At 33.0% G+C, this 14,439-nt stretch overlaps 1 protein-coding gene across 1 annotated transcript in view; it reads right to left on the reverse strand.

Moving 5' to 3' along the window:
• Nucleotides 1–14,439, reverse strand: part of VMP1 (vacuole membrane protein 1) — a 126,782-nt gene that overhangs the window by 29,866 nt on the left and 82,477 nt on the right. The window contains exons 7-8 of the mRNA XM_012648426.1: nucleotides 13,510–13,590; nucleotides 1,380–1,496 (exon numbers count right to left, since the gene is read on the reverse strand). Of these exons, the coding sequence (XP_012503880.1) occupies nucleotides 1,380–1,496; nucleotides 13,510–13,590 (198 nt within the window). The remainder of the gene's footprint in view (nucleotides 1–1,379; nucleotides 1,497–13,509; nucleotides 13,591–14,439) is intronic.

Consider the following 14,439-nt stretch of genomic DNA (forward strand, 5'->3'; position numbering starts at 1 on the left):
CTGTCATTGTTCCTTAGTTATTAAGGACTCCAAATACCTAAATGATAGCTCTCTTTGTCCCCCAGAAAGAACTAAAAATATTATAGAAAAAATTATCTTCAGATCCTTATAAAATAACATTATTCACCATAATATTTTAGTATTTTAAAAAAATCCTGTTATGATATTTTAAGTCTTAACCAAAGTAACTAGCATTCTAATATTTAAAAGCCTGTGTTCACTGAACAAACTACTTAATGTAAGTGGGAGGAAATATATTCCTTGAAGGAAGAGAAACATATCCTTAAATTCTGAGCAGTTATTATGGAAGGAGAGTAAAGGGCAGACTCAAACTCATCCCAAATGCCAAAATTTAAGATTACAAAGTGGGCAGGTAGAAGCAGCTGAAGTTTTCCTGTTTCAATCTTCCCTTCTAAGAACTAGAGGTAGAAAGGTGTTAAGAAGAAACTTTGGGGATAGACACACTTTTAAGTATTACGGAATCATATGAAGGCAGACATACTACTTCATTGTTCTTGCCTTTCTTTTGGTGAATACTTCTCTTTATTGCAAACTACACTGATTAAAAACAAATTCTTTCCAAGTTAATTTTTATTTTATTCTAGTGAGATTTTCCCTCAGAAGGAAACAACTCATATCACAGTTCTAGAAACACATATCCCTTTCCCTCCCATTTAAGTTCTTAGCCTCTTTTCTCTCCTATTTATATACACATGTGTGTGTTCACACACACCCTATCCTAAAGATTTTAAGAGTGGCTTTGAGGACTAGCAGATTCTCACTTCTCTAACCACAACCCACATCTTCTCGCCTCTTCAGAGACCCTTTTCTTCCCCATTCTCCCCCACACTAACATCTGGCTGGTTTTCGGTAAAGGACATTGGTGCCATGAGAGGAAGTGCTATATAGAGTATGTGAAAGAAAATAAGAATTAGTGAAAGGCAACATTCTCTCAGCTTGTGGTCAGTAAAGAAACTTTTTTTTTTTTACTATGTATATAAAAAAAGATGTGCATTTTCTTATACCGGAACACTATTTTTGTTTGGTAGAAGTCATGGATAAATGGTTTCACAGGGCAAAAGATAAAATAAGAAGGAAAGGGAAGGAAGGAAGGAAGGAAAGAGAAAAGGAAGGAAGGAAGGAAGAAAAAGAGGGAGGCAGGGAGGAAGAAAGAAGGAAAGAAAGAAAACAAGATTCACTAACCTCAAAATGACATTCCATGCTTTATTACCTAAGTAAGCTAGCTACCAGCCAAAAGAAGCAGAAACTATAACTTAACAGTAACTTAACAACTTAACAAATAATAGGAATAAGCATATGTTTCACTGCTTTGTGAAGGGTTCATCATCATTAGGCAGTGAATCAGGGAATATAATTACCTGGATATGCATTTTAATTATTGCTTTTCCAATCAGGGTGGCACCAAAGAAAGTCCAAAAAGGTACCAGAAAATGTCCACATGTTATTCCAGCCAGATCAAATAGAGGATTTGGAATCTATAAAGAGAAAAAAAAGGACGTCCATATATAATCCAAGAACAATTTAATTTTATCATCCATTGATATGTGGTGCTCTGTTTTAAGCCTTGTTTATACTGCAAAGCAAGGTATGGGTTCCCTGATCAGTACTATACTACTCAGAAGGAGGTTAGGCAAGTATTCTAATGTGTCTATGAGCTGGGTCTTGTATTTATCTTAGGTGTTCGATCTGCTCACAGCAAACCAAACTATCCTTTTGATTATATTATTTACAGCATCACATGAGAACTGGATGGATAAAGCCAATGAATCTGCAGGAATTTAATTCCATTCAGTAGATTCTTGGCTATTTGGTGGCTTTTTTCTAAGTTGAGGTATGAGTGAAGAAAAAGCCTTAAGATTTTTTCAGTAGTTATTAGGGTTCTAAAATCTTTAGCCTGCAATATAAACATTATCTAGAAAGTGCTCACATGTTTAGTGAATATTCTAGTAAATTCACAAATATATTTATAGGCAGATATGCTGTTATTTTTGTATTTTATTTTATGAGAGACCTAAGGCTGTGAAGCCATGTGACATATTTTAGAAAGAAAATCGAGTATGGAAATACGAGAGCACACAGATTCAGATGTTTTGAATACTCGCTCAGTTCCAGACAAAGAAGTGATTCACAACAAATACCTTTTCCAAACATTTTCACATTTTAAGAATGCTAAAAGACAATTTCATATAAAAACGCAAAGAAACCACAAGCTGTTTTTGAGTATTTCATCCATTTTTCTCCCACAGAAGTACTCTGCCCTTGTGGCTGTTGGCTGAACCATTTGTAAGCCAATTAATTCATATAATTTCATTTTTGAACTTTGAAAGAAAAGCCTAGTTGCTTAAAATATATTTGTCACATATGGTCTTTAAAAAATAATAACATTACTAAGTTAGAATTCAAGTATTCTTTTGTTAGTAACACTTGGATTCAATAATTCATTTTTGTTTTTCTCATTCAAATTCAAATGCTTTATACAATTTCATTTCTTACAATCATTTCTTACAATATTATTTGCACAGCATTACATCTGCCATTTCTTGTGTTTTCTGATGTGACTCTCGCAACTCTATAAATTATAATTTTTTCTTTATTATAAGGTTATAACTCATTTTGAAATGAAAATAAATTTAAAGTATATGAGATATGTAAACCAGAGTAGACAAAAATTAGAACTTGTTAAAATGTTGGACACTTCATTCTACATTGGATACTCTCAGAAGAGCATAATCAATAAATTTTTTATTAGATATGCATGTTATTTATTTTTTTAGTGATGTTAAATATACTGAAAGAAAGATTAGTAATAAAAACTAGGCAGTTGCTTTGAGATATTCCCTCAACTACGAGTTTTATTTATCTTAAGTGTTAATAACAAAATAACTAATTATTAGACTCCTTTTTACCTTAACTCAAGTATGTAGAAATGTAAGTATTAAAAATTTCCTAGAGGGCAAAATTGAACTTTCAATTTATGATAAATATTGACTATACCTAATCAAATATAAAATAGAACAGCAGACACAGAAAGATTTTTAGCAGTTAGGACACAAGTGTAGATGAGTGCCAAAGAATATTTTTTTCTTCAATAAATCAAAAGTAGTTATATTTTCACCAGGAATAATGACAGCTAATTTTTATTGAATGCTTTGACTTGTTAGGCACTTTTATAAGGGCTTTATATCATTAACACACTTTATATGATATCATTATACCCATTTTACAGATGAGAGCGAGATAGACAGGTTAAGCAATTTGTTCAAGATAAATGGCAGCAGAGCAGGATTTGAATCCAGGCAGTGTGGCTCCCAAGCTTGTTCTTTTAGCCCCCAAGCTAAGGCATTATTATCCATTAGGCATCTTAGTTTAATCCCATTCTTTTGGACTTCCACAGTATCTTTTATTTATCACTGTATCTCAATTGTCTCTCTCATTAAACTTCAGGATCTTTGAGGAGAGGGAAAGAACCTTTTGCTTCTTCATACCTAGAATGCAGTGGTTGATGCAAGGCTGAGGAATCACAATAAAAAATTATTGAGCATTTATGTTCTAGGCACTGTTCATTGTTTCACATATATCTTAGATTCTCATATCAGCCTTGGCAATGAGTATCTGATTGCCTCATGTTAAAAATTGGAAAACTGGGGCTCAAAGAGAATAACTTGACTGAGGTTACATAGCTAATAAGAGACATAACTGATTTCTGAACCCAAGTCAGCCTGACTTCGAAGCCCATTCTCACTCTACTATATCACACTACAACATACCTGTAACTTGCTCAAGTAGTTATAATCAATACTGTGATAAAGAGGTTCTGCATTAAAAAGAAGTTAGATTATGAAAATTTCTCATATTGCCAGGACCAATAGATAGTACTTTAGGCATATGTGTATTTTAGAATCTCTATAATGCTTATATCACATCACTTTGGTGCCCTAATTTTTGGTCATTTGCTTTGTTAAGGTAGCAGAGAGCTCAAAGACGTATTCATGTTCTAGTATATAATGGATAAAGTAGCTGTATGTCAGCAGACAATAATTTTGTGAATTTTATTCGTAATCACAGTTTATTTCATAATCAACCAGGTGCCTAGGTATTCTGGCTAAAGCCACCACTGAACTACCAAGAATTGTGTATAGGCTATCAAAAAAAAACTTTGATCAAAGTGCTCCACCTCAAATACAATTGTTTCTATTATGTCAAAAGAGGACCAGGATAAATACCAACTCACCAAGGAATGTCAATTTCAAATCTGAAATTTAAGACTTTCCTCCTTTCTTTTTTTTTTTTTTTTTAAAGACAAAGGGTCTTCTCTGTCACCCAGGTTGGAGTGCAGTTGTGCAATTAATAGCTCACTGCAGCCTCAATTTGACTTTTGGGCTTAAGCAATCCTCCTGCCTCAGCCTCCCGAGTAGCTCTGACTACAGGCATGTGACACCACATGCAGCTAATTTTCTTATTTTTTGTAGAGACAGGGTCATGCTATGTTGGCGAGGCTGTTCTCAAACTCCTGGCCTCAAGAGATCCTCCTGCTTCAGCTTCCCACAGTGCTGGATGACAGGTGTGAGCCACCGTGCCTGGCCAAGACATTAAATGGCTTCTTAGTTTATGGTAGGCAAAGATGTCTTTATTTTTGCCACAGATGTTCCCATTACCTAGCCAGGAATTAATGTTACTTTAGACAAGTTTTACATGAATTCCCTCTTGTAACTAATACTTGAAACTTTGAAAAAAGACTTCTAATCTATAAATCTGGCCAGGTGTGGTGGCTCATGCCTGTAATCCTAGCACTTTGGGAGGCTAAGGTGGGTGGACTGCATGAGGCCAGGAGTTTGAGACCAGTCTGAGCAAGAGCAAGACTTAATCTCTACAAAAAATACAAAGATTAGCTGGGCTTGGTGCCATGCACCCACAGTCCCAGCTACTTGGGAGGCTGAGGTAGGAGAATTGCTTGAGCCTGGGAGTTTGAGGTTGCAGTGAGCTCTGATGGCGCCACTGCACTCTAGCCCGGGTGACAGAGCGAGACCCTGTCTGCAAAATAAATAAATAAAATGTGGAGAATGAAGTCATTGTTATTTGGTTAAATGTACTTCATTATATATTCTTCATGGGGAGAACAGATTTTTCTCTTTCATTCTTACTGAATCAAGCCATTTAGGTCTGAAGTCATCACTGCATGATAAAATACTTAAAAGTCAATAAACAAGATCTGAACCTATCTAACAGAAAACAGTTCATTTAATGAGTAAAGTGTATGATTCACAGAATTGCAAACCCAATAAAAGTGACAGCATTTTTATTCATTCAGCAGTGTATCTTTAGAACAAATCGGATCAAAATATAACCCCACCATTTAGTGAAATTTCTCACTTTTAATACAATTCACTTACTGAAGCACAGGCCAAAATTCCAAAAAATCCAACCTTCTGTACTAGGTTTTGAACTGCCAGTTTAGCCCGGGAGGCAAAGTCCTGTAAAAGGGGGATTTTAAAACATTAATGAAAGGGAGAAAACGAAGGGAAATGGCTCTTTATAGAGTTTATTATATAAAATATTTCACAATCTGAAGGCATTGATTCATTTAACGAGCAAGACAAATGATTAAAAACATCACAGCAGGCTGTTCACTGGAAAACATGCAAATAAAATTATGATAGACTATTACATCCTTAAAAGTTAAACTTAAAACATTGTCACTTTATTTTTAGGATTCTCTCTGGATTTTCTAGAGATGAACAAAATATCATAAATCAACCATGAACCAATTCATTCTTTTGGAAATACTAGCCTACCACGTCTATCTCTTCCTCTCTCCTTCCAAAATTTGCCAGACTTAATCTCTGATTAATAGCAGGGTAGAAAATCATATATTTATCAAGATGACCAATGAAGACACCTCTGCTGATCACTAGCCAGAGATGGAAAAAACAGTTATGCAGCAATAACTAAGCATTCATTACTGCCAAAAGCAAAATAACACTAGCACAGCTTGTGCTAGTTTTATAAAATGTTTTCACAAACATTTTATTTGAGCCTTTCAATAATGCTGGGGTATAGGTAGAGCAGGTATTGTTATACCCAATCTATAGACCACAAAACTGTAGCCCAGAGAGGTTAAGTGCTCAAGATCATAATGTTAAGTTAGGGATAAAGATAGGAAATGATTCAATCTTTAGACTGTGAAGTCAGAGCTTTTTATTTCACTATGCCACCTCTTCCCATGCTGAAACATGCATTCAGCTGACTAGTTTATTCCCATAATTTTCTTCTTTTGGCATGTTGATGCTACAATTATATATATTTTTTCTTAGAAGTCTCAATCTGAAATTTGACTCTAATTCTTTTCCAGTTTTAAAATGGTAAATATTTTAAGCCAAATTTCAATGAAAATAGTTCGTAAGATTAAAAAAAATAGCTAATGTATGAATGCTTTTTAACAAAGTCTTCATAAAACCTCTCCATAGTCCAACATGCTAATAGACAATAATCTTATGGACAGGTCAGAATATAGAAGCTAAAAGGATCCTTCACAGAATAGAAACAAGGTTTAAAGCCAGAAAAGCAAACTGGTTGAAAAATATACATCTCTAATCCACACAGAATGTGTGTATTCCCACTTTAAAAAACTTTGACAAATAATACTAAGTAGAATAGCCATACCAAGTTACCACAGTAGGCAATAATGAAATTAAAAAACAAAACAAAACAAAACAACTTCCCCTACTTGCTGAGGATGGTAAGAAAGTCAAAGGAATTAAACCAATAAACTACATTTAAAAAGACATAACTAGTCAATACACCTTCAAGTTCAAGTATATAGGTTCTCAAAGTTAATCATCAGTTAAATTCTAGAACAAAATTCTGCAATTTTATAATTTATTTCCAAAGAGAGAATTAAATTTTTCTTTTGGGGACTAAGCTTATATTTTTAGTAAGTCAGTTATATCGTATTTAATATTTTAAAAAAGCTGAACTACTGCAGCAAAGGGCATTTTCTGTTTTTATTCAGATTTCTAACTGAAGATTTTTTCTTAACATCTATTGCATTAAGTATGAAATACTGATTTCTACTGATTTTTAAAATGTTTAAGAATACATAATGAAATCAGTTTTCCCAGATAGCTTATTTTAAAACAAATTACAGTTCTATTTATTTTTAACGATGTATATAATTAGTCTTCAAATTACTAAACTTGTAATCCAATCGAAGCACTAAATAAAAACCGGCAAGCCATATGAAGAGAAATGTTTTAGTTGTTTAAAGTATCAACAGATACTATTAGATTATAAACTAGTTATAAAATTTTAATTACTATAGCCCCAAAATTAAAGATAAAATCAGGAAAATGCCTTCCTTTACAACTCCTAAGATCTTCATAGCAAATCCACTTTCAATGAGACACAAGATTGTACTCAACTGCTAAGAAAAGGGAAAATAAACAAAAAAAGTATACAAATTTTATTGTAAAGGCAGCCCATTTTTTATAAATAAATTTTCCAAGTCAGATATAGGTGGGGATATTTTTCTATCACAGCATTTATATAGTCCCTATTATATAAAATTATAGAAAATTAGATTTTCTGCATTAAATGGTTAGAAAAGATCAAAAAGTGTAATTAGGAGATTTGGTGTCCTGTTTTCTTTTATCTTAACTTCAAGGCTTTAGAATTTCCTATTTATTTAAATCAAGTGACTAAGATTGTGCCATCATTTCAAACTGATGGCATTTTTCTACTACATAGATACATACATACCTATACAAATTTAAACAAGAAACGAGGAATGATTATACCCAGTTGGTTTATATAAAGAAAAAATGATTAAACATTATGCATATCACCTAATATAAAAAAAATATTTAAGACTAAAGAAGTTCAAGGAAACACATTTTAAAAAGATCCTGAAAAAGAAGTCAGCTCAATACAGCAATCATTAACAAAGTAGAATAATAAGTAAGAAGCCATTTTTCCCCTTTGGGGCAGAATTTCTTTACTTAACAGAAATTAGACAAGAACAAAGAAAAACAGACTCCTTGTTCTTTCTGATGACTGGGTGCTCCTCATCAGTTATTCTTAAGAGTGCCTCGAAAAATCTTTATTTGAGTAAAGAGTTAATCTATCCAAACAAACGAAGTAGAAACCATTTACCTTTTTTTTTTTTTAATTTGAAGCTGGCATGTATTGCAAGGAAAACAAGTTAAAGTGCCTTTTTAATGGAGAGTTTTACTTTTTAAAAAGAGTAAAAGTCATCTACTGAAAATGAATTTCATAAATTTTATTATGTATTTAAAATACACAGTGACCATGCTACTTTCAGTTCCTAAAATTTTTGCCAGATCTTTCACAATATTCTCAGAATTAAAATTACATTATATATCAAATAATCCATAAACATTTATTGAATATGAAGTCTGCATAATTATTTTTATAAGAAATGAACATCAGCAAGCAGAATATACAGTTTGATAGAATATTTTCTTGATTTTTTTTTTCCTTGCTAGTGTATTGAAAACAAACTCAGGGAAGCACTATATTAGTATTTACCAATATTTTACAATATTTGTAAAATATTTGTACAATATTTTACAATAGTAAAATAACATATTTAGATTTCATAAATACAATTACATTTTATTTTAAATTTATTTTACTTTTAAATCCTTATGTATAAAACTTACTGATACGGTTTCAAATACTTTATTTAAAATTTTTATTGAAAACATTATTCTTTTATTGCCCAAAATGTTCTACATGTTAAATGCAATTTTATTTTCCTTGGTGCTCTGTAGTTTTAAAAGTTCTTTATTTTTTTTAAAAAGCAACTTGAGTGTCTTTTTATTATTTGTATACTTTGGCAGCTCTTTTTTATCATGTTGATTTTAGAATAATATTGTCCATGAATTAAGGTATATATATTCCTACTTGCCTTTAAAATATAAAGAGGGAGAAAGTTATTCTATGTAGATTTTTTGTCAATAAACCCAACTCTTATCACCTACACCCACCTACCACACAAAAACCCCCCAAAACCTTTTTACTAACGTTTAAAAAAATTATTTTAAACAAAATTTGCTATTCCAAATAAAATAAATAAGCCAAGTAAAACTGTGCACCAATTGTAAACAACATTTTAAGAAAAACTGAAGAAAAAGATCACCAAACAAATTAGTATGTTTAGTATTCAATGTTCAGGTTAAATATCAAAGGAAATTAATATTCATTTTAACAGTTTTGGAGTACTTGTGACAACAATGTAGCAAGTCCAATTTGATTACTTCCTCAATTGTCACTCTTCAATTTTTCAAAAATCTGTACAACTAAAAACAAATTCCTTTTAATAGTTTCATTTCTCTGTATTCACATTTCACAACTTTTACCTATTTCACAATTTAAGCGCCTGAGGACAGTTTCATTCTCTAACTCTACCTAAATAAGTAGCATGCATTTACGATTAGTAATTACATATTATTTTCTACCCCTTTTTTTTTTTCCACAGAAATAAACCAATTACAGGTAAATAAAATTATCTTTCCCATCCCCACCCAGAGTGATTATGTATGTAACCAATCACACTTCTGGAAGAGGAGACAGAAAAAACATTTTCCCAAACATTACAAGAAGACTGACTAAGAAAAGTTACAGTAATTCCTTTTTTTTCTTTTTAAAATTCTTTTTAGCTGACAGCTGTCAGTTGAAGACAGTAATTCCTTATCACTGAGATTTCAAGGATTAAGAAAGAAAAATGGAGCCCTAAGGTTAAATATTCTGTAGGATTTTTGATTCTTGCTTCACATTTCTATTTCCTATGAAAGATTTATGATTGAGAAGAGAAACTACAAGGCTAATTATAATTACTCTGCAAAATACTAATCTTTGAATCTAATGTTGTAAACTTGAATTGAAATATGTGAAATCACATTTATCTTCAAATGTTAAACCTTTTCATTTTTACAGTAATCTTTTCATTTTCATGATGAGTGACCATATAAAAATATCTCTTTAAAAGCAAAAGAGGTGGGGCATGGTGACTCATGCCTGTAATCACAGCACTCTGGGAGGCTGAGGAGGGAGGACAGCTTGAGCCCAACAGTTCGAGACCAGCCCGAGCAAGAGTGAGGTGCCCGTCTCTACTAAAAATAGAAAAAATTAGCTGAGCAACTAAAAAACGGAAGAAAAAATTAGCCAGGCATGGTGCATGCCTGTAGTCCCAGATACTTGGGAGGTTGAGGCAAGAGGATAGCTTGAGCCCAGGAGTTTGAGGTTGCTGTGAGCTAGGCTGACGCCATGGCACTATAGCCCGGGTGACAGAGCGAGACTCTGTCTCAAAAAGTAAATAAATAAAAGCAAAAAGAAAATCCCTAAACAAGTTAAACAAATGTAATCCTATTAGAGATAAATGTGTATTTGGTTAATATCTTATGGAAGCTTAAATTACCTGCCTTCTTAACCCATTACAGTCAAGCATGGCTTAATGATGGGGATACATTCTGAGAAATGCATTGTTACACGATTTTGTCATTGTGCGAATATCACGGTGTACTTACACAAACCCAGAGCCTACTACACACCTAGGCTATTTGGTATAGCCTGTTACTCCTAGGGTACAATCATGTACAGTATGTTACTGTCCTGCATACTGTAGCCAACTGGAACACAATGGTATTTGTGTATCTAAACATAGAAAAGGTACAGTAAAAATATGGTACGAGATTAAAAAATGGTATACCTGTATAGAGCACTTACTATGAATGGCGCTTACAAGACTGGAAGTTGCTCTAGGTGAGTCAGTGCATAGTGGTGAGTGAATGTGAAGGCCTAGGGCATTACAATACACTACTGTAGACTTTATAAACTCTTATAACCTTAGGCTATACTAAATTTATTTTAAAATTTTTTTCTATAAGCTTTGTCTACCTTTAATTTTTAAATTTTTAATTATTTTTTACTTTTGGAGCTTTTTTTTTTTTTTTTTAACAGACAGAGTCTTACTCTGTCACCCATCGCTCACTACAGTCTCAAATTCCTGGCCTGAAAGGATCCTCCCACCTTGATCTCCCAAAGTGCTGGGATTAGAGGCATGAGCCACCATGCCGGGCCTTTTTGAGTTTTTTTTTTGCTAAAAACTAAAACACAAACACACACATTAAGTTAGGCCCATACAGGGTCAGGATCAGCAGTATCGCTATCTTCCACCTCCACATCTTGTCCCACGGGAAGATCATCAGGGGCAATAACATGCATGGAACTATGATCTACTGTGATAATAATGGCTTCTTCTGGATTACCTCCTGAAAGACCTAAAGTTATTTTATAGCTAACTTTTTAAAAAATATAAGTAGAAGGCATATACTCTATAAAGACAAAAAGTATATTACATAAATATTACACATAAGTCAGTAACATAGTCATTTATTATCAAGTGTTATGTACTATACATAATTGCATGTGTTTTACTTTTATATGACTGGGAGTGCAGTATGTTTGTTTACACCAGCATCACTACAAACGTGAGTAACGCATTGCACTACGATGTTATGACAGCTACAAAGTCACTAGACCATAGGAATTTTTCAGCTCCATTATAATCTTAAAGGACCACCGTTAACATGCAGTCTGACACTGAAATGTCCTTAGGTAGTGCATGAATGTATATGTTAAAATTTCTGCTGAGCTAATAATGCCCTTCTTGGATTTGATGCTAAGTGACTCCACAGCCAATATTAAAAACTACAGAGCAACTGTTTAAATAATAATTCCTCACGTGTAATGGGAATTTATGTTAAAATACACTATATTTGTGAAATTCTTGTGCCACCTAAAAATTACTTCCTGGTTCCTGTGTCCTAGTCAAACAAGTACGCTAAGCAACTAAAACTCTCTTAGGCAGAAATGGAACTAAACAGTAATGATGACTTAATATTATAAGCTGTTTCAGTATAGTGGACAATGACTCTAAAACAATAACTTATTATTAAGACTCTAATAACCATGTACTTAAATATTTTCTAAAATGAAATACATATACATAGAGAATAATACAATTAAAGGGTACAATTAACTATTATCTTCACAGAAACTGCAATGTAATTCAATCTTCTGTAATGCAATTATAACTCATAATCTTCAAATCTTTCTCCTTGAACACAGATTAAAAACTGTCTTAATCACTATTTTCTACCTGTTATCAAGGTTCTGTGAGTTACCTTCATTTAAAAATGAGAGCCTTATTTAATTGAATTCAAAGTGAACAAAGTATTTTATCTTACTGTTGACTTCCTTAATATCATTAAAGCAACTGCTTATATTTCAATATTTCATATTTGAGTAGGTTCCCTTTAAATAACTGAAGCACACTATTTATTCTGTTTTTGAATTATGACATAATGATCTCAATCACACTTAAGGGATAATGAATGTTTGTGGTTAAGAAATAAATTCTAGAATTACAAGAAAAGGTTGAGATATTGTTGAAATAAAGTAATCATAAAAGAAAGCAGTCAATAAATTTTAAATTACCAGGTGCAACATGTTGGAAGATAACAAAATACACATGCATTTACCAACAAAAAGTCATCAGAATTGAGTTGTGTGACTACTCCCGAAAATAAGATGTTATTAAATCCAGCTGATGGCTTATACAGTTGGATCAAGCCAAGTATAAAATCAGAGATGAGCACTGGAATTCCTATATATCAGAAATTAGGATAAAACTCTATAATACTGCAAATAGAATGTATCACATGAACACATTTCAGAAAAGCAAAGAAATTTTATTCTGAAGATAGCTGAGAGATTTAGAAGTTTTAAGAAGAGATTATGAGGCCCGGTGCCCCTCTCGTGGCTCATGCCTGTAATCCTAGCCAGAGGCAGGTAGATCGTTTGAGCTCAGGAGTTCGAGACCAGCCTGAGCAAGAGCAAGACCCCATCTCTACTAAAAATAGAAAGACATTAGCTGGACAACTAAAAATATATAGAAAAAAAAATTAGCTGGGCATGGTGGTGCATGCCTGTAGTCCCAGCTACTTGGGAGGCTGAGGTAGGAGAATTGCTTGAGCCTGGGAGTTTGAGGTTGCAGTGAGCTCTGATGGCGCCACTGCACTCTAGCCCGGGTGACAGAGCGAGACCCTGTCTGCAAAATAAATAAATAAAATGTGGAGAATGAAGTCATTGTTATTTGGTTAAATGTACTTCATTATATATTCTTCATGGGGAGAACAGATTTTTCTCTTTCATTCTTACTGAATCAAGCCATTTAGGTCTGAAGTCATCACTGCATGATAAAATACTTAAAAGTCAATAAACAAGATCTGAACCTATCTAACAGAAAACAGTTCATTTAATGAGTAAAGTGTATGATTCACAGAATTGCAAACCCAATAAAAGTGACAGCATTTTTATTCATTCAGCAGTGTATCTTTAGAACAAATCGGATCAAAATATAACCCCACCATTTAGTGAAATTTCTCACTTTTAATACAATTCACTTACTGAAGCACAGGCCAAAATTCCAAAAAATCCAACCTTCTGTACTAGGTTTTGAACTGCCAGTTTAGCCCGGGAGGCAAAGTCCTGTAAAAGGGGGATTTTAAAACATTAATGAAAGGGAGAAAACGAAGGGAAATGGCTCTTTATAGAGTTTATTATATAAAATATTTCACAATCTGAAGGCATTGATTCATTTAACGAGCAAGACAAATGATTAAAAACATCACAGCAGGCTGTTCACTGGAAAACATGCAAATAAAATTATGATAGACTATTACATCCTTAAAAGTTAAACTTAAAACATTGTCACTTTATTTTTAGGATTCTCTCTGGATTTTCTAGAGATGAACAAAATATCATAAATCAACCATGAACCAATTCATTCTTTTGGAAATACTAGCCTACCACGTCTATCTCTTCCTCTCTCCTTCCAAAATTTGCCAGACTTAATCTCTGATTAATAGCAGGGTAGAAAATCATATATTTATCAAGATGACCAATGAAGACACCTCTGCTGATCACTAGCCAGAGATGGAAAAAACAGTTATGCAGCAATAACTAAGCATTCATTACTGCCAAAAGCAAAATAACACTAGCACAGCTTGTGCTAGTTTTATAAAATGTTTTCACAAACATTTTATTTGAGCCTTTCAATAATGCTGGGGTATAGGTAGAGCAGGTATTGTTATACCCAATCTATAGACCACAAAACTGTAGCCCAGAGAGGTTAAGTGCTCAAGATCATAATGTTAAGTTAGGGATAAAGATAGGAAATGATTCAATCTTTAGACTGTGAAGTCAGAGCTTTTTATTTCACTATGCCACCTCTTCCCATGCTGAAACATGCATTCAGCTGACTAGTTTATTCCCATAATTTTCTTCTTTTGGCATGTTGATGCTACAATTATATATATTTTTTCTTAGAAGTCTCAA

The sequence above is a fragment of the Propithecus coquereli genome, unplaced genomic scaffold (genome assembly GCF_000956105.1).
Source record: "Propithecus coquereli isolate 6110/MARCELLA unplaced genomic scaffold, Pcoq_1.0 Scaffold285, whole genome shotgun sequence".
Taxonomy (NCBI): domain Eukaryota; kingdom Metazoa; phylum Chordata; class Mammalia; order Primates; family Indriidae; genus Propithecus; species Propithecus coquereli.